Genomic DNA, 21,342 nt, shown 5'->3' on the forward strand with positions numbered 1-21,342 from the left:
GATCATTATTGGGCTTTTTTTTTGTAGGGGCCGAACATTTTTTGTTGTTGAGCAAATCAGGTCTGAAATTTAAAGTGGAAATTACAATCTTTGGACACCTTTTAAACTTTGAATATGCTACAAGTTTGCATTTCCTGCTGTAAATGGAAAATACCTGCAACAGGATGATCAAATTAAGATACGGCATCTATAATATACAAGACAGATGGTGTGGGAATTTGTTCTCACGTGCAGAAAACATAGTCATATTCCCTTGTTACACAACTTAAGTCTCAAGTCTTTTCAGTTTCTTGTTGACCATGTATGGCAGGGTTAATAAACTCTTACCCTATGAGGTCTGGAGCTGGAACGTTTTTTTGTTCTACTTGATACTTAATTGCACCAACCTGGTGTCCCAGGTCTAAATCAGTCTGTGATTAGAGGGGAACAATGAAAGAAAGCAGTGGAACTGGCTTTGAGTGATGTATGGGGTCATATCTATTTGGAAGAGGGAGACCCATAACCACTATTCATCTTGTACCTGTGGAATTGGAGGACTGGAGGTAGTCCCTTATTGTCCGATATGTCATGTTCAATGGGTCACAAGGTTTGTTTCATCCTTTAGACTCTGTGAAGGTGCTAGGTCCATTCTGTTATTATAACAACTTTGGTGAGGGGTGTGAACAATGGTCTACTGAGCAGGAAGCATATTCACACTACATAAAAAAAATCTCTCCCGAGAATCTCACTGTGGCCAGGAGACACGTTTTATTTAGTGAGCCTTTTCTTTATGATTTCTTTATATGATGGGGTGCTTTAGCTTAGAAAGGTTCTAGCACAGAGGTTGAAGGTTTAACAAGCCTGGTGTCCTGTCTAATTATCCCACTTCATGGGAGCTGTCTTCTACTGGCTTGTGTGCATTTCCAAGATCCTCTAGGGGCAGTGTTTCCCAACTCCAGTCCTCCAGTACCCCCAACAGCACAGATTTTTGTCGTGCCCCCAGACAAACTCACCTGATTCAACTCATTGAGGGCTTGATTAGTTGACAAGTTGAATCAGTTGTGCTTGTCCAGGGTTACAATACAAATGTGTGCTGTTAGGGTTACTGGAGGACTGGAGTTTGGAAACATTGTTCAATGGCAGGGTCAATTTCTTGACTATTTTTCCCACTCTAAAATGTCCTTGGAGAAGACTGAATGCACATAGTGTACAGAAATACTATTGAACACCAGACATAGACTGATCAGGTGAATCCAGGCGAAAGTTATTATCCCTTTTTGATGTCACTTGTTAAATCCATTTCAATCAGTATAGATGAAGGGGAGGAGACAGGATGAAAAAATATCCTAGACACATGAAAAGAGGGATGTAGGGGGATAGGGTTAGGCTCTAGGGTAGGGACGTCCCAAGGATCCCAGATAATACTAACCATTTAGGCATAGCAATGGAGGACCACACTGAGTGCACAAAACATTAGGAACACCTTCCTAATAATGAGCTGCACCCCCTTTTGCCCTCAGAACAGACTCAATTCGTCAGAGCATGGACTCTACAAGGTGTCAAAATCGTTCCACAGGGATGCTAGCCAATGTTGACTCCAATGCTTCCCACAGCTATGTCAAGTTGACTGGAAATGAGAATTATGTAAATGATCATTATTGGGCTTTTTTTTTGTAGGGGCCGAACAATTTTTTTTTGAGCAAATCAGGTCCAACGGGAGCCCGGTTGGCAGGCAAGCTTGGAGGAGTGGGCCCACTCCAGGACCGGGGAGTGGACAGCGTCAAGAACAAACATCCGGTTATCTGGGACCAATCCACCACTCTCACCTTCCCGGGATCCATCTGTACACTCCCTGCAACGATGATGTAACCCAGGAAGGGGATGGTGAAGCGATGGAATTCACACTTCTCTGCTTTTATGAAAAGCTGGTTCTCCAGGAGGCGTTGGAGAACCTGTCAGACATGGAGCACGAGGATGTCGTCGAGGTAGACGAAGACGAACCGGTTCAACATGTCTGGAACACAGCCTGAAGCCTGGAACACAGCAGGGGCGTTGGTAAGGCCAAATGGCATGACCAGATACTCGAATGACCGCTGGCCGTGTTGAAGGCAGTCTACCACTAGTCACGTTCCCGTATCTGCACTAGGTGGTAGGCATTCGGTAGGTCCAGCTTGGGGAACATGGTGGCCCACTCGAAGGCCGAGGAGATGAGTGGTAGCGGGTAGTGGTTCTTCACTGTGATGTCATTGAGGCCCTGGTAGTCAATGTATAGGCGCAGGGTTTTGTCCTTCTCCACAAAGAAGAACCCTGTGCCGGGCGGGGAAGGCAGAAGGACGGATGAACCCTGCAGCTAGGAAGTCCTTAATGTAGGTCTCCATTGTCTTGGTCTCCGGACCCGACATAGAGTACAGTCGTCCCTGGGGCGGAGTGGTGCCTGGGAGAAGGTCGATCCTGCAGTCATAGGATTGTGGCGGCAGGAAGTGAAGTGGCCCGGGCCTTACTGAACACCTCCCGGAGGTCCTGGTACTCCGCGGGAATGGCGGAGAGGTCCGGGGCAATTTCCAAGTCCCCAGAAAGACATCCCGGGGCAGGCTGCGTTGACTTCAGGCAATGAGCATGGCAGAACGGGCTCCAGCCCATGATGGCACCAGCAGACCAGTCAATAAGGGGATTGTGTCACTGGAGCCAAGAGAAATCCCAAAACTATGCTAACCTGAGGAGACTTAATGAGCAGGAATTGGATCGCCTTGCTGTGGTTCCCTGACACACGTAGGTTGATGGGGGTGGTATTGTGGGTGACCCAGCCTATAGAGGGCTGTCCAGCACTCGAACGTCCATGGGAATGGAGAGGGGCTGAGTGGGGATGCCCAGCTTGGACGCCAGGGTAGCGTCCATAAAGCTCTCATCAGCCCCAGAGTTGATGAGTACAGCAAGATGGCATGAAAAGGAGTGCGAGTAAGGGGAGAGGAAAAGTTCTCCGTATGGCCCACCAGAGTACTCGCTCCTACCGGTGAGCCTGGTCTGTTAGTGGTCAGGTGGCCACGAAATAGCCAGTAGTCCCGCAATGCAGGCAGCTCTTAGTGTGAAGCCTGTATAGCCGTTCAGCTGGAGACAGCCTAGCTTTGCCTAGTTACATTGGCTCGGAAAGAGGTGAATTGGCAGACTTCGGAGACTCTTGGGGGATCTCGGGTAGCCTCGGGTTCTCTCTGCAACGGAGCCCTCTGGGACTTCCGGGATGTCTTGGAGGCGAGGTGGAAGCCTTGTGCGGGCAAGTGAAATCGAACCTCCTCTCCTTTGCTCCCGTAGTCGCCCATCGATCTGAATGGTCAAGGCGATGAGCGAGTCGAAATCCATCGGTGGTTCCCGGGCAGCAAGCTCGTCCTTTACTTCCTCCGATACTCCGTGCAGGAACATGTTGAACAGCGCTTCCGGGTTCTAGGCACTCTCAGCTGCCAACATACAGAAATCTACTGCATAGTTTGCCACACTGTGGGAGTCTTGCCGTAGCTGGAGTAACTTTCGGGCAGCCTCTCTCCCGGACAATGGAGCATCAAAAACTTTCTTCATATCCGCCACGCACTCCTCCAGACTGAAGCATACGGACAACTGCTGTTCCCATACTGCCGTGGCCCAGGCAAGAGCCCTCCCGGACATTGCGTGATGAGGTATGCTATCTTCGAGGGGAAGGAGGAGGGCTGCAGCTTGATGATGAGGGAACACTGAGCGAGAAACGCCCGACAGGTGCCCGACTCTCCATCGAAGTGTTCCGGGCAAGGTAAGCGGGGTTCCCAGGAAATCGGGGTGGCCGGGTTACTGAGGGGCTGGGAAGTTACCGTAGTGGTAGGCTGCCTAACAGACAACCTGCGGAATTGCTCCAATAATGTGTTCAATGCTCGTTCATGACGTTTGGCCAAGGTCTGGAACCCTTCCATAAGACCATGAAGCAACTCCTTGTGCCTTCTAATGGTGGTTCCTTGGCGTTGCGGCGTTGCGGAGCTGGTCTTAGTCTGCTGGGTCAGGCATGGCCAGTTTGTACTGTCACATTTCAGGAGAAGATGCATACAGTGTCGAAGTAACAAAGTGTATTACTAGAACAGGGGGCTGGCAAAACAACAGGTCAAGGGTAGGCAGAGGTCAGCAATCCAGATCAGAGTCCATAAGGTACAGAACGGCAGGCAGTCTCAGGGTCAAAAAACGGGAAAACTAGAAAACGGGAACTAGAAAAAGGCAGGAGCAAGGGGAAAAACACTGGTAGGCTTGACGAACAAAACGAACTGGCAACAGACAAACAGAGAACACAGGTATAAATACACTGGGGATAATGTGGAAGATGGGTGACACCTGGAGGGGGGTGGAGACAAGCACAAAGACAGGTGAAACAGATCAGGGTGTGACATTAAAATAACCCTTACCATAACTGTTTTTTTCTTCTTCTTACCTTAACCGTTTTAAATGTCAACTTCAATGGGGTGACGTCAGATTTGTGATCTCCCTTTCCATGCCTGTTATGGAGAGGAAGAGGAAGCCCCTGGGAGAGGGAGTGCTTTGATCAACCAATCACACTCTCTTGACTAGCAGTGGATTACAAACAGTATACTTTAATAGAGGGCATCACAGCTTTCTCTCTTGATCCCATCACCACACCACAGCTCATTAGTCTGTTGAAATGTAAATATTCAATGTGTGTAATGCTATATGTATGTTTTATGTCTGTTTTTATATGTTTACCCTGTAAGACAGAGCACCAAATACACATTTATATTTAGTGTTCAAATAATGGACAATAGTTTTATTGTCTTATCAATTCCCAAAATACATTTCAACAGGATTTCTTGTTTTCATATTTCATTCTTGGGTAAATTGTTACATTATTTACATTCCAAATATATATGTACAGACCCGCAGAGGTTATTCCAAGGTCAAAAAGAAATACAAACATAACATACAAACCTGTAATAAAACAAAACTGTAATGTAAGAAGCTGATGTCACTAGAAACATCAATACATTCTCCAGATGAGAATGACAGATAGAGCCATTGACATCATGTAAATAGTCAGCACGATGGATGATGCGAGAGGCAGAGCTCAGCAGCCAAGAGCGTGCCAGTTGCGTGTGCACATCTGTAGCGTAACCTACAACAGCAGCACAGAGAAGCACTACTGCACGCGCGCAAACAGATACCGGTTGGTTAATTCACACGGACTGTTTACCAAGAAAGCACTGTATCATATCATTCCTCTCTCTGTTGACAGTTTGTAAGCAACAGTGCAAAGCTGGAGGAACCAACTCAACAACCGCAACAGCAGTTGCCATGGACCGGGACAGAGAGGCAGCCTCCCCCCTGGACTGACGAACTAGCCGAAATGTCCCGGCACATCTACACCCGTCACGGTGCAGGCGATGGACTCCAGAAGGTAAAGTACCGCAGTATAGTAGATAGTCTGCTCTATAGGTTTCTGACTCGGTTCTCTTACTGCTGTTTAATATTTTTTTTTGCACATTTATGTGTAATTAAGATTATCCTGTGGGATGACCACCAACTTCACTGCACCAAAATGGGGAAAGCATTCTCTATTAGACTACCTACCTTCAGAAAGTTAGTTACAGATTTATGTTGGCTATATATTTATTTATTAATAGGCTAGTTTCTTTATTTTTCTCACATTTGTGAACAACGCTCAATAATCCGTGGTACGTCATAAACTTCGCACTGTATGTGATGTAGTCGTGTTCAGTGTGAAGTTTAGCAGATGGTATGTGAATTTGATTGATGTGGTTTGAAATAGAGTATTTAATAATTCATCCATGTAGCTGGAATCCATTTATGAAGGGCAGACTGACTGAACACATGACCTAGTTTTACAGCCTTATACCAAAATATTAGACCATCTTACGTATTTAAGATCTTACAACAAATAGTAAACATGTAATATATAGGTTCTAAAAATGACACACTTGTTTTTAAGTTAGGCAGAAATAAAATGTGATGCAGGTGTATTTTCTCTGCAATAAGTTACATCCTTAGTTCTTATGAACGGTCATAAGCTGAGCTAAAGCTTAGCCATTAGTTTGGGGAGCAAGTCTTCAGGTCTCAGCCAGAAGTGGACAGCAGGCTACACTGTTACAGACGGGATGGAAATGCATACAATAGGGACAGGCTATACCCAGGCACCTGATCACCTGATCACATGTGGGGCCCCGGTGTTCCTTATGGTGCCCTTGTTGTCGTGCTGCAAAGTGAGTGACAGTGAGAATGATGTGTGTGTTTGTGGCTGTACCTACTCAGGTGAATAGAGGAACCTACTCCAGACGCAGCCGGCTAAAGAGGTCTGACGGGAGCACCAACTCCACCAGCTTCATCCTCAGACAGGTGAGAGAGACAGATGGGTAACACATTACTACTCAATTCCAATAGATCCCTATGTAACAGCGTGTTATCACAACATTGTTACGAGAGTAATTACAGCATTACTACACAGTCAGGAGCAAAAATTGTATCGGGGCACAAATCCCACTACACTCTCTATGTTTGTCCAAAACAGGCTATGCACAATACTATAAACCATATTTGCTGATAATTTTTCAGCAGGGACTGCTCTTGTAATCCACAACCAGTTGTGTTATCCAATTAACAGTTGCATACTGTCTGTACTACACCCCGTACAAAATGTATTGTCCGAATGAAACATTCTGAATGGTTAAATTATTCTGGGATAAGAGAACGGTCAACGAGACCAATATTGCTTCAACATGGGGTTGTCACCTCTGTTGCAGGGGAGCCAGTGGCCTTGATTTGAGTGTTATTGGGAATTCACTTCCTCTCATTATCTCTGTATTCACTACCATTCATGTATTATTTTTTATGAATGAGTGAGACATATTGTTCTGGACAAAGTCATAGTTGTCTCAGCACCTGTGTTCAACTGTATAACAAATGTAAAATATGTAAAATAATCCTTCGGTGTAAAACTATTATTCCGTAATACAGAGGGGACCATTTGCTGCTGGACTGTGACATCCAAACTAATGGGTTGCCTAGGGAACTGGCTTCCATCAAGGCTATTCAACAACACAAGGACACCTGAATGTTATTGCCTACCTTTGTTCTGCTTCTCTATCTCTCTGTCAGGGGGCTGGTCTACCACGTGCTAGCTAGCGTGTGTGTCTGTGTGTCTGTAAAGCTTAACAAATCAGGTTCACAGTTTGGATGAGATAATTGACATGAACAAAATACATGACAGATTTTCAGAGATAGTATGTCCAGAGATTTGCTGACACTTATGAGGCTTAATGAATGCATACCAAAGGGGGGCTACGGTCAAGTGTTATATATTACGTTATATACTGAGTGTACAAAACATTAAGGACACCTTCCTAATATTGATTTGCATCTGCCCTTTTGCCCTCAGTACAGCCTCTACAAGGTGTCGAAAGTGTTTCACAGGGATGTTGGCCCATGTTGACTCCAATGTTTCCCACAGTTGTGTTAAGTTGGCTGGATGTCCTTTGGGTGGTGGACCATTCTTGATACACACAGGAAACTGGTGAGCTTGAAAAAGCCAGCAGCGTTGCAGTTCTTGACACAAACCGGTGTGCCTGGAACCTACTACCATGCCCCGTTCAAAGGCCCATTTCACCTCTGAATGGCACACATACACAATCCATGTCTCAATTGTCTCAAGTCTTAAAAATCCTTCTTTAACCTGCCTCCTCCCCTTCATCTACACTGATTTTTTGTGGATTTCACAAGTGGGGGATAATAGCTTTCACCTGGTCAGTCTATGTCATGGAAAGAGCAGGTGTTTTTAATGTTTTGTACACTCAGTGTATGTTACAAAGAGGTTGGATCATTCAATGTGTTTGGTATACAAATGTATTTAATCTACTTTATAGATAGGTCACTGCAGTCATGTGCTGTTTGAATGGTTACTTTGCATACTGTGGTATTTCAGGGCGCAGATGCGGTCTGGATAGGCAGAGAGTCTTAGTCTTCCTCATTCTATGTTCACCATATCCTACTTAAATGATACACTATTAATAATTTAAGTCTTTGAATTGGAAGTAGAGCACAGTTTGTTCCATTCACAGTTTATTTATCTCTGAAATGGTAAATGCTTATCCAGTTATGTCTTGCAGACAGGCATCTCATGCTGTTTGCCAATTACAGAAGAATCTGTATGGGTAACTGGTATAATACGTGTGTGCCCCATTGAGGCATAAGGTTAGAGGGAAAAGACAGCTTCTCACAGTCGTCTAGGTAGACAAGGCATGCATAAATTCATAAAAAATACACATGCACGCACACACACACACACACACACACACACACACACACACACACACACACACACACACACACACACACACACACACACACACACACACACACACACACACACACACACACACACACACACACACACACACACACTCACACAGAGATATCCTGCACTGCTGCCTGGCTGACCTTCCTCAGTTTGCCCTCATAACACTATATAGATATAGATGGCTGTTAGAGGCAACATCTGCCAGAAGTGCCTAGTGACTCTTTCCAGAGTGGGGATTTACTGAGGATCTACTTAATGGTACAATCTGGGATCTGGGAATCTGTTCAATGGTCATTTCAATGCTACTGTTTTGCTGAAAAACAAATCCCAGATTGAATTTTTAATGGCCCACCTCAGAGAAAGTTGCTGCACTTATTACGAGTAATTCCTGTCCTAGAGCGGAAATTCTTATTCGGTTCCACCTCGAAGACTGACGCAGGCTGCTAATACGTATTCAGGCATTGGGGGTGGGAACGTTGTGTTGATCTCTACGTGTAGCAGGGAAATAACATCAAATAGGGCACTGACTGACAGCTGTCATTGTAACTAGCTATCATGCTAACCTTAGCTAGCTAATAAATGTTATGTGAGTGTAACACCAATTTGTAAGTCGCTCTGGATAAGAGCGTCTGCTAAATGACTTAAATGTAAATGTAACAGTTTAACTTTAAACCCGTTCCCTCGCCCCTACCCGGGCGCGAACCAGGGAACCTCTGCACACATCAACAGTCACCCACGAAGCGTCGTTACCCATCGCTCCACAAAAGCCGCGGCTCTTGCAGGGCAAGGGGCAACCCTACTTAAAGTCTCAGAGCAAGTGACGTAACTGATTGAAATGCTACTAGCGCATACCCGCTAACTAGCTAGCCATTTCACATCCGTTAAACTCACCCCCCTTTCAACCTCCTCCTTTTCCGCAGCAACCAGTAATCCGGGTCAACAGCATCAATGCAACAGTATAACTTTAAACCGTCCCCTCGCCCCGACACGGGCGCGAACCAGGGACCCTCTGCACACATCAACAGTCACCCACGAAGCGTCGTTACCCATCGCTCCACAAAAGCCGCGGCTCTTGCAGGGCAAGGGGCAACCCTACTTAAAACCTCTACCGAGCACCTACCCCGGGTCCGGGAGCACCCCCCACCCCCCCCCACACTGATTAGCATCGCTAGCATAGCGTCACAATTAAATAGTAGCATCTAAATATCATTAAATCACAAGTCCAAGACACCTAATGAAAGATACCGATCCTGTGAATAAAGCCACCATTTCAGATTTTTATAATGTTTTACAGGGAAGACACAATATGTAAATCTATTAGCTAAACACGTTAGCAAAAGACACAATTTTTTTACTCCAACAGTTTTTTCCTGCGTCAGTAGCTATCACTAATTCGACTAAATAAAAATATATATAGCCACTAACCAAGAAACAACTTCATAAGATGACAGTCTAAAAACATATTTATGGTATAGCATAGTTTTTTTTTTTTAAATTTGCATTTTTCAGGTATAAATCACAGTTCTACATTGCAGCTACAATCTGAAATAGTGCCGACACAGCCAGAACAATTACAGAGACCAACGTCATATAACTAATTACTTATCTTAAAACATTTCAGAAAAAATACACAGCGTACAGATATTGAAAGCCCAACATCTGGTGAATCCAAACAATATTTCAGATTTATTAAATGTTTTATAGCGAAAACAAAATGTAGCGCTAAATTAGCATAGCCACGCCAGCCAGAACCAGCTGGGCGCCCACGACCAGTTGACATGCACGACAGATATATGAAATAACATCGTAAATTGGGTCTTACTATTGCTGATCTTTCATCAGAATGTTGATCAAGGTGTCCTTAGTCCTGATGAGTCGTTCAATCCATTCATAATGGCAACTTTCCCTCTTCATTTAGCATATGTACTGGTCGACTGGCCAAAGTAAAAAAAGTCACAGAACGGAACACGGCAAAACTCCCGAAAAAATTCAAATAATCTGATTAAACTATATTGAAAAAACATACATTAGGATGATATGGTCACATGTATCAAACAAACTTCGAGACGGAGATAGTTTTCATCCGTAACGGCAGCAAAACAGTAGACAATCGCACCTCCAAATCGCGCGATTCAGAGAACCGGAAGTTGTCGGTCACGCCAAAGAAATAGGTCTTATTTCACGTCAGTACAAGATAAACAAAAAATTTCTCCTCTGACGTCCTCTTGACACCCAGAGGAAGACGAATGAAGTGTGTTTCGGGTCATAGGTGGCGTGACCATATATAGGCAGAGCATTGAAGCGAGCATACACATCTTGCATTCTTCTTCTTGGTCAGGGAAAGTGCTGTCAAATGACTTCTGTTTCACTCAGAGACAAAATTGAAACGGTTTTAGAAACTATAGATTGTTTTCTATCCAATGGTATTAATTATATGCATATAGTAAGAGCAATAATTGAATAAGAGGCAGTTTAATCTGTAGAGGAAATTATGCTAATGCGAAAACAGCACCCCCTGTATTCTCAAGAAGTTAAAGTCTCAGAGCAAGTGACGTAACTGATTGAAATGCTACTAGCGCATACCCGCTAACTAGCTAGCCATTTCACATCCGTTACACTAGCACCGTTTCAGAAAAAGACTACCAAGAGACGAGTCTCTGCTAAACTGTGCCTATTATAGCGGTTGACATGTTGAGGGTTGACGTTTGTCTGACTTTTGCCTTTTGTTAATTCCAGTGAAACTGTGTCGAGTTGCAGAAGTCATTGATATTTTGGATATACGCACGGACATTATCATATATTCTGTGTTCTCTGTTATCATCAGGTTTGGGGACTAACGGATGACATGTAATCTGTTACATGTAAGGGATTACAAAAAAACGGCAACTAATCCGTTACATTACCAGCAAAAACATTGAAATCAGATTACAGATACTTTTGAAAAACTATATGATTACTTTGAGGATTACTTTTAAATTCAGAAAGGATGTTTGCGGATGTAACCGGTGCTGTACTGCACCGCTGTAACTCTGCGTTGTGTGTGGTTGATTGAGACTATAGACGTGGCCTTTGGAGATCAGGTTGTTTTAATGAATCAGAATTCACTCTATGCATCTGCATCCAAAAGAAAATACAAAACATTTGTTGAGCACATATGTTCTGCGAATCGTCGCCTCTTTCTCTCATAGTGCATCAAAATTAAATTTTGAATATAAAAATGAGTACAGCCTCTCCTAATTATGTATCAACACATAACATATATTTTACATATACAAAACCACATACCTGCATCCAAAAGAAAATACAAAACCTTTATAGAGCACTCTTTCTACAATAGACGCACAATACAAGGGACTGGGATCATTAGAGGAGCTAGCTATCGTTCACACATACAATAGCTAGCTAGTAACCACATGTTAAATTCAGAATGTTAATATTATCCTAAAAAGTACAATTACATCTTAACAATACCATACACTTATAAGTAACCTCTAAATATACAACATTATTCATGAACAAAACACAATGTGTCTGACTTTGTGCTTAAAGGAATGAAACTTTTCTGAAGACGACAGAAAAAGCTTGCCTACCTCTCATAGTGCATCAAAATGATTTGAGCACGGGCACTCAGGTCAAAACTTAAGTACAGTCGTGGCCAAAAGTTTTGAGAATGGCCCAAATATTAATTTACACAAAGTTTGCTGCTTCAGTGTCTTCAGATATTTTTGTCAGATGTTACTATGGAATACTGAAGTATAATTACAAGCATTTCATAAGTGTCAATTACATTTATTGTAATTTATTGACAATATTTTTTTTATTGACAATTACATGAAGTTGATGCAAAGAGTCAATATTTGTAGTGTTGACCTTTCTTTTTCAAGAACTCTGCAATCCGCCCTGGCATGCTGTCAATTAACTTCTGGGCCACATCCTGACTGATGGCAGCCCATTCTTGCATAATCAATGCTTGGGGTTTGTCAAAATTTGTGGGGTTTTGTTTGTCCGCCCGCCTCTTGAGGATTGACCACAAGTTCTCATTGGGATTAAGGTCTGGGGAGTTTCCTGGCCATGGACCCAAAATATCGATGTTTTGTTCCCCGAGCCATTTAGTTATCACTTTTGCCTTATGATGCTGCATCATGCTGGAAAAGTCATGGCTCGTCACCAAACTGTTCCTGGATGGTTGGGAGAAGTTGCTCTCGGAGGATGTGTTGGTACCATTCTTGATTCATGGCTGTGTTCTTAGGCAAAATTGTGAGTGAGCCCACTCCCTTGACTGAGAAGCAACCCCACACATAAATGGTCTCAGGATGCTTTACTGTTGGCATGACACAGGACTGATGGTAGCGCTCACCTTGTCTTCTCCGGACAAGCTTTTTTCCAGATGCTCCAAACAATCGGAAAGGGGATTCATCAGAGAAAATGACTTTACCCCAGTCCTCAGCAGTCCAATCCCTGTACCTTTTGCAGAATATCAGTCTGTCCCTGATGTTTTTCCTGGAGAGAAGTGGCTTCTTTGCTGCCCTTCTTGACACCAGGCCATCCTCCAAAAGTCTTCGCCTCACTGTGCGTGCAGATGCACTCACACCTGCCTGCTGCCATTCCTGAGCAAGCTCTGTACTGTTGGTGCCCCGATCCCGCAGCTGAATCAACTTTAGGAGACGGTCCTGGCGCTTGCTGGAATTTCTTGAGCGCCCTGAAGCCTTCTTCACAACAATTGAACCGCTCTCCTTGATGTTCTTGATGATCCGATAAATGGTTGATTTAGGTGCAATCTTACTGTCAGCAATATCCTTGCCTGTGAAACCTGTTTTGTCTAAAGCAATGATGACACCACGTGTTTCCTTGCAGGTAACCATGGTTGACAGAGGAAGAACGATGATTCTAAGCACCACCCTTCTTTTGAAGCTTCTAGTCTGTTATTCGAACTCAATCAGCATGACAGAGTGATCTCCAGCCTTGTCCTCGTCAACACTCACACCTGTGTTAACGAGAGAATCACTGACATGATGTCAGCTGGTCCTTTTGTGGCAGGGCTGAAATGCAGTGGAATTTTTGTCGGGGGATTCAGTTCATTTGCATGGCAAAGAAGGACTTTGCAATTAATTGCAATTCATCTGATCACTCTTCATAACATTCTGGAGTATATGCAAATTGCCATCATACAAACTGAGGCAGCAGACTTTGTGAAAATAAATATTTGTGTCATTCTCAAAACTTTTGGCCACGACTGTACACACTCCCCTATTCCCAGGATGCAGGCATGCATAATAACAAATCAACATGCTATATTATTTATATGAACCTGGTGAAATCCATAAAGTACTTTAACAACTGTTACACTGAAAAAAATATTTCACACTTCTCTGTTTTATCAATGACATTAAAATCATAATTGAAAAAAGGCGCAAATGTACATTTGTTCCACCTGAGCGAGTCTGACCACAAGTCATAAACAACTATGATGACACACCAAATGTGTTTGATGGAACTCCCTCACAAACTCCCTCACGACGCCAGGACAGCGGAGTCAATCACCACCTTCCGGAGACACCTGAAACCCCACCTCTTTAAGGATTACCTAGGATAGGATAAAGTAATCCTTCTGCCCCCCCCCCCCTTAAAAGATTTAGATGCACTATTGTAAAGTGGCTGTCCAACTGGATGTCATAAGGTGAATGCACCAATTTGTAAGTCGCTCTGGATAAGAGCGTCTGCTAAATGACTTAAATGTAAATGACTTAAATGATGGATCATGGGAAAAGAGCAGGAATAGGCTTTTGTAGGCCACAGTCCAAGCTATGTCTTCTAATGTGCGACTGGTGTTGGCATCCAAAGATTATTAACGTTGACCGCTATTTTAATTTGCTCCATGGCTCAGGCAGCCAAGTACCAGAGACAGAAGAGCAAGCGAGACACCCCACTCGCTGTTTTTTTTCCGGTTCAATGATAGTCAGTGAACTAAGTAGACCAGACCCAGCTGCTATTGCGTTGGTGTCTATGGGAGACCCACCCGTTTTGTAGACCGGAACTGACTATTTTTTTCAATGGTAAACGGCCTAAGTGAACAATCTTCATTCAACCACCATATTTCCTGTAGCTAAAGACAATCTATTATGTTGCTCAACTTAGTCGTGACGCACACATTTTTCAGGTGTTTCTGATTAATAAACAATGCCATGCTGGTGGGTGGTCATTCATAGGAAAAGACACGTCATTGGCATGAATATGCACAAAGAGGGCAGTTCGGTTTTGTCACTTCAAGCACAAATATATCATACTTTGACTATAACGATGACTTAATGACTTACATCATTGTGCAAAATCATGGGTAAGCTCTGCCCATCTTCTTTCAGCTTGAAAAAGTGGATTTCTGCTGGTGTGTGCGTTTAAGGTGTTAGTCATGTATGTGCATGACAGTGTCTAGAGATGCAGATCTTGGGTGATCTTAAAAATGTATCTAACTCCACAGCCTGTTCAGACCAGGGGTTGCTCTGAGCTGTGTGTTTGGACAGTAATCTTCTCCCAGAAGAGAATGGTGTCTGGAGGGTGTTAGGGACAGAAAGAGGGTTGAGAGTAATGAGGGAAGGATGGCGTGTTTCTGAGAGAGGCTGAATGAGGAGAAAGAATCGAGCTAGAGAAGACAGAGTCAAGAGAGAGGAGAGATAATGGACACGTTCGTGAAAAGGTGAAATGATTCAGACTGTCAAGCGATGCAGCAGCATTTAATGTGTTCATCTCTCACCCCCAGATGTTGTGTTGAACAGTGGCATGTGAGCTTCCTGTATCCAGATGTTCAGTGTTGGCTTTATGATGGGATAATCATAGAATTACAATGAGTAATTCAAGTTCTATGGGAAAATGACGTGTTCCAATCTGACCTATGACCCTGATCGCGTCTCTTAGTCTGGGCTCTGTCCCATGAACATGTTTTTAGCTCACGACAACCCCTTCTTTACTGAAATAAAGAAAAGGGGACGTTAACAGACTGAAATGACATTGCGTCTTTGCGGGATGTACCAACAATACTGTAAATTATGAGATAATCCCATCCCATGTGATTCCATGGTAGCAGGCTGACTTTAGTTGATCTGAGGTGGTATTATTGAGTCATAGACTGAATGAACAGTAGTTCCACAATCCGCATCCCTGGCTAACTCTGTCTGACAGCCTACCAGTTCTATTATTGTACACTACAGTATTAAAGACATCCCTGTTCAGTATTTGGTTCTGTTAAATAGTGATGTAACGCTCGTCGTATGAAATAGGAGACAAAGGTGCAGCGTGGTAAGCATTCATGATATTTAATCAAACTGAACACCGAAACAAAATAACAAAGTAGAACAAAACGAAACAGTTCTGTCAGGTGCAGACACAAAACAGAAAACAACTACCCACAAAACACAGGTGGGAAAAAGGCTGCCTAAGTATGATTCCCAATCAGAGACAACGATAGACAGCTGCCTCTGATTGGGAACAACACTCAAACAAAGAAATAGAAACATAGAATGCCCACCCTAATCACACCCTGGCCTAACCAAAATAGAGAATAAAAACCTCTCTATGGCCAGGGCGTGACAAGTGAGTCATAAAATAAAACACTTTCCAAAGATGGGATCAATAAAGTACTACTCTACTGTTCTCTACTCTCTGCAGCTCCTTTGCCTAATTCAGTAGTGACTATACTCCGGTCATCTCTGACACTTTCAGGTCTTCTGCACTTAGATGAGATCATTTATCTCATCCTAGGTACTGGACAGAAACTTCCAGCCATGATTTTTCTGGGGCTCAAAGGTTACATCCATGACTGTCTGAGTTGGGAAGGGAGGGTTCATATTTAGATTTTCTAATTGAATGGGCTTCAACATTTATTCACCACCAAAATAAATCACAATTTGGGGTGAAGCGAAGCAGTGAAGCTCGTCTGAATTGACTGAATGTTGCCCGAGATGTAATTTCCTTTCTAAATCACAATATACGTCTCCCAAATGGCACCCTATTTCCTCCTACATAGTGCACTACTTTTGATCAGGACCCATAGGGGTCGGTCAAAAGTAGTGCACTATATAGGGAATAGGGTGCCATTTGGGACTTAGACAATGTCTTAAATAAATCCATCCAGTTAGCCTATTTTTTTCTCTCAGTTATAGCATCAGCAGCTATAGGGAACTGATTACCTGGAGCTGATTTCTACGGTTAATCCCTCTTTCGTAGGTCGCATGGCTGAACTCTGGAACAGTTTATTCAGGAGTTTCTTCTTCATGAGGCTATGGACACAGCTCTCCCACTTCTCACCCTTTCTCACTCTCCTCTCCCCTCATCTTCTCACCCCATCTTCACCCTTTCACCGCCTCTCCTTACCCCCTCCTCACCCTCCAGTTCATCCCAAAGGTGTCCGATGGGGTTGAAGTCAGGGCTCTGTGCAGGCCAGTCAAGTTCTTCCACACCGATCTCAACAAATCATTTCTGTATGGACCTCACATTGTGCACAGGGACATTGTCATGCTGAAACAGGAAAGGGCCTTCCCCAAACTGTTGCCACAAGTTGGAAGCCCAGAATCGTCTAGAATGTCACCCCTTTGGCTCAACTTCCCCCACTCTCCCTTACATTGGCATCTCATAGAGTTCATTGACAACAAAATCCTTACCCTTTTGAAAATCTAATTGATTTTGAACCCTAATTCAGATTAGATATAAATACATTATAGTACAGTCAGCTATTCAGGCAGAGTGTCAGCTCTTGGTGCAGCAGGGTTTTTCTCCCTGGTCATCTGTAGTGCACGAATGCTCTCTGCTGCCTGCTAGATACTACTGAACTACTGTCACACCTTAGAATACTGTACTTTCAGCTCAACTCTAATTTTAAGTAGGTGGTTTTAGCTGGTCTTTATAGTCTGTATGTATTATGTAAGGTATAATCAATGAGGGGCTATGCGTTCTATGGAAAATAATGGACGACGTGGAAGGTGTGTTCCACGACGCTCTAGCAGGGTGGAACTGACCTTCCACAGGGTTGCATTATTTTCCAGTGAGCGCATAGAGCCCTGAGTTGATTGTCCCTTTTATGCCATTGCTATAACTTAACAGAGGTGGGGGGTGGGGGGTGGATCTCAGGGGTTTACCACAGAGGTGGGGGGTGGATCTCAGGGGTTTACCACAGAGGTGGGGGGTGGTTTACCACAGAGGTGGGGGTGGATCTCAGGGGTTTACCACAGATGTGGGGGGTGAATCTAAGGTGTTTACCACAGAGGTTTGGGGTGGATCTCAGGGGTTTACCGCAGAGGTGGGGGGTGAATCTAAGGGGTTTACCACAGAGGTGGGGGTGGATCTCAGGGGTTTACCGCAGAGGTGGGGGGTGAATCTAAGGTGTTTACCACAGAGGTGGGGGTGGATCTCAGGGGTTTACCGCAGAGGTGGGGGGTGAATCTAAGGGGTTTACCACAGAGGTGGGGGGTGGATCTCAGGGGTTTACCGCAGAGGTGGGGGGTGAATCTAAGGTGTTTACCACAGAGGTGGGGGTGGATCTCAGGGGTTTACCGCAGAGGTGGGGGGTGAATCTAAGGTGTTTACCGCAGAGGTGGTGGGTGGATCTCAGGGGTTTACCGCAGAGGTGGGGGGTGAATCTAAGGGGTTTACCACAGATGTGGGGGGTGGATCTAAGGGGATTACCACAGAGGTGGGGGGTGAAACTCAGGGGTTTACCACAGAGGTGGGGGGTGGATCTCAGGGGTTTACCACAGAGGTGGGGGGTGGATCTCAGGGGTTTACCACAGAGGTGGGGGTGGATCTCAGGGGTTTACCACAGAGGTGGGGGGTGGATCTCAGGGGTTTACCACAGAGGTGGGGGGTGAATCTAAGGGGTTTACCACAGAGGTGGGGGTGGATCTCAGGGGTTTACCACAGAGGTGGGGGGTGGATCTCAGGGGTTTACCACAGAGGTGTGGGGTGGATCTCAGGGGTTTACCACAGAGGTGGGGGATGTGGAAAGGATGAACACTCCTCTTCCTCCCCAGTATCCTAAAAGGGTGGGGTAGGAGAGACTCAAACCTGTCCGGGTGTAATTTTTGATATTTTCAAACTAGAGCAGTGGTTTTTCAACTATGGGTCAGGACCCAAAGTGGGGCCCTGGGCATGTGATCACACATTATTTCTTCTTAATTTGGGTTGTTGGAGGATGATTTGGGTCACAGGAGGACTGTCAATTAAGAACCTCTGAACCCCCCAGCACTGCACATCTGATTAAATAACCAACTCATCATCAAGCTTTGACTATTTGAATCAGCTGTGTAGTGCTATGGCAAAACCAAAACGTGCACCCGGGGGGGCGCCAGGAACGACTTTGGGAGACCCTGGACTAGAGGATGGCCAGTTTGTAGCAGTTGCACCTGCTGTAAGTCTCTTCATCACTAGAGGGCGATATTGCTCCAGTCTTCCACCATGCCTTTAGAAAGGAACCCACACAATGTGATGTGTTTCACTGCAATTTAACTTGATTAAAGCAAACGGAAACACTTGTTTGAAAATCTATACGTTTCTAGAAATGGACAGAAATGACCAAAAATATAACATGAATATATTGCATCATTGTAAAATAAAATTTGATTTATGTCTAATTGTATATCACATGAGATTAGTCTATACTAATAGAGGGAAAGAGGTAAAGAGAGAGAGAGGTGAGGAGGATAGAGGTAAAGAGAGAGAGGGGAAGGGGATAGAGGTAAAGAGAGAAGGGAGGGGATAGAGGTAAAGAGAGAGGGGAGGGGGATAGAGGTAAAGAGAGAGAGGGGAGTGGGATAGAGGTAAAGAGAGAAGGGAGGGGATAGAGGTAAAGAGAGAGGGGAGGGGGATAGAGGTAAAGAGAGAGGGGAGGGGGATAGAGGTAAAGAGAGAGGGGAGGGGGTAGAGGTAAAGAGAGAGGGGAGGGGATAGAGGTAAAGAGAGAGGGGAGGGTTTAGAGGTAAAGAGAGAGGAGAGGGGATAGAGGTAAAGAGAGAGGAGAGGGGATAGAGGTAAAGAGAGAGGGGAGAGGGGGATAGAGGTAAAGGGAGAGGGGAGGGGGATAGAGGTAAAAAGAGAGGGGAGGGGATAGAGGTAAAGAGAGAGGGGAGGGGGATAGAGGTAAAGAGAGAGAGGGGAGGGGGATAGAGGAAAAGAGAGAGGGGAGGGGATAGAGGTAAAGAGAGAGGGGAGGGATAGAGGTAAAGAGAGAGGGGAGGGGGATAGAGGTAAAGAGAGAGGGGAGGGGATAGAGGTAAAGAGAGAGGGGAGGGATAGAGGTAAAGAGAGAGGGGAGGGGATAGAGGTAAAGAGAGAGGGGAGAGGGGGATAGAGGTACAGAGAGAGGGGAGGGGGATAGAGGTAAAGAGAGAGGGGAGGGGATAGAGGTAAAGAGAGAGGGGAGGGATAGAGGTAAAGAGAGAGGGGAGGGGATAGAGGTAAATAGAGAGGTGAGGGGAAAGAGGTAAAGAGAGAGGGGAGGGGATAGAGGTAAAGAGAGAGGGGAGGGGATAGAGATAAAGAGAGAGAGGGGAGGGGGATAGAGGTAAAGAGAGAGGGGAGGGGATAGAGGTAAAGAGAGAGGGGAGAGGGGGGTAGAGGTAAAGAGAGAGGGGAGGGGATTGAGGTAAAGAGAGAGGGGAGGGGGATAGAGGTAAAGAGAGAGGGGAGGGGATAGAGGTAAAGAGAGAGGAGAGGGGATAGAGGTAAAGAGAGAGGGGAGAGGGGGATAGAGGTAAAGAGAGAGGGGAGGGGAAAGAGGTAAAGAGAGAGGGGAGGGGAAAGAGGTAAAGAGAGAGGGGAGGGGATAGAGGTAAAGAGAGAGGGGAGGGGATAGAGGTAAAGAGAGAGGGGAGAGGGGGATAGAGGTAAAGAGAGAGGGGAGGGGGATAGAGGTAAAGAGAGAGAGGGGAGGGGGATAGAGGTAAAGAGAGAGGGGAGGGGATAGAGGTAAAGAGAGAGGGGAGGGATAGAGGTAAAGAGAGAGGAGAGGGGATAGAGGTAAAGAGAGAGGTGAGGGGATAGAGGTAAAGAGACGGGGGTGGTAGAGGTAAAGAATAAGGGGAGGGGATAGAGGTAAAGAGAGAGGGGAGGGGATAGAGGTAAAGAGAGCGGGGAGAGGGGGATAGAGGTAAAGAGAGAGGGGAGGGGAAAGAGGTAAAGAGAGAGGGGAGGGGAAAGAAGTAAAGAGAGAGGGGAGGGGATAGAGGTAAAGAGAGAGGGGAGGGGATAGAGGTAAAGAGAGAGGGGAGAGGGGGATAGAGGTAAAGAGAGAGGGGAGGGGGATAGAGGTAAAGAGAGAGGGGAGGGGGTAGAGGTAAAGAGAGAGGGGATAGAGGTAAAGAGAGAGGGGGGATAGAGGTAAAGAGAGAGGAGAGGGGATAGAGGTAAAGAGAGAGGGGAGAGGGGGATAGAGGTAAAGAGAGAGAGGAGGGGGATAGAGGTAAAGAGAGAGGGGAGGGGATAGAGGTAAAGAGAGAGGGGAGGGGGATAGAGGTAAAGAGAGAGAGGGGAGGGGGATAGAGGAAAAGAGAGAGGGGATGGGATAGAGGTAAAGAGAGAGGGGAGGGATAGAGGTAAAGAGAGAGGGGAGGGGGATAGAGGTAAAGAGAGAGGGGAGGGGATAGAGGTAAAGAGAGAGGGGAGGGATAGAGGTAAAGAGAGAGGGGAGGGGATAGAGGTAAAGAGAGAGGTGAGGGGATAGAGGTAAAGAGAGGGGGGTAGAGGTAAAGAGTAAGGGGCGGGGATAAAGGTAAAGAGAGAGGGGAGGGGGATAGAGGTAAAGAGAGAGAGGGGAGAGGGATAGAGGGAAAGAGAGAGAGAGATGGAGAGAATACAACACAGGGTATTAGACACTGGTAAAGAAATACAAGAAACCACTGGTGGAGGGTGGAGGGGAAAGTCTGCTGCTCTCAAGCTACAGACCCTTCTCCTCTCCTCTTCCTTTCCTATCCCCTCATCTCCTTTTCTTTTCTCTCATTTCCTTATTCACCATCAGTGAGAATGCTCTTCCAAGCTGACTGGAGCGTGAAGCA

The 21,342-nt window shown here is 45.2% G+C and overlaps 1 protein-coding gene across 2 annotated transcripts in view; it reads left to right on the forward strand.

Annotated features, from left to right (window-relative positions):
- The first annotated feature begins 5,097 nt into the window (after positions 1 to 5,097).
- LOC129816603 (voltage-dependent L-type calcium channel subunit beta-4-like) overlaps positions 5,098 to 21,342 on the forward strand; it is a 65,966-nt gene continuing 49,721 nt past the window's right edge. Inside the window, exons 1-2 of one of the 2 annotated variants that reach the window (XM_055871288.1) lie at positions 5,098 to 5,395; positions 6,268 to 6,351. In XM_055871288.1, coding sequence (XP_055727263.1) covers positions 5,345 to 5,395; positions 6,268 to 6,351 — 135 coding nt within the window. In that variant the 5' untranslated portion in view covers positions 5,098 to 5,344. The remainder of the gene's footprint in view (positions 5,396 to 6,267; positions 6,352 to 21,342) is intronic. The other variant, XM_055871286.1, reaches the window with a different exon arrangement.

This window comes from Salvelinus fontinalis, chromosome 19, assembly GCF_029448725.1.
Source record: "Salvelinus fontinalis isolate EN_2023a chromosome 19, ASM2944872v1, whole genome shotgun sequence".
NCBI classification, from domain to species: Eukaryota; Metazoa; Chordata; class Actinopteri; order Salmoniformes; family Salmonidae; genus Salvelinus; species Salvelinus fontinalis.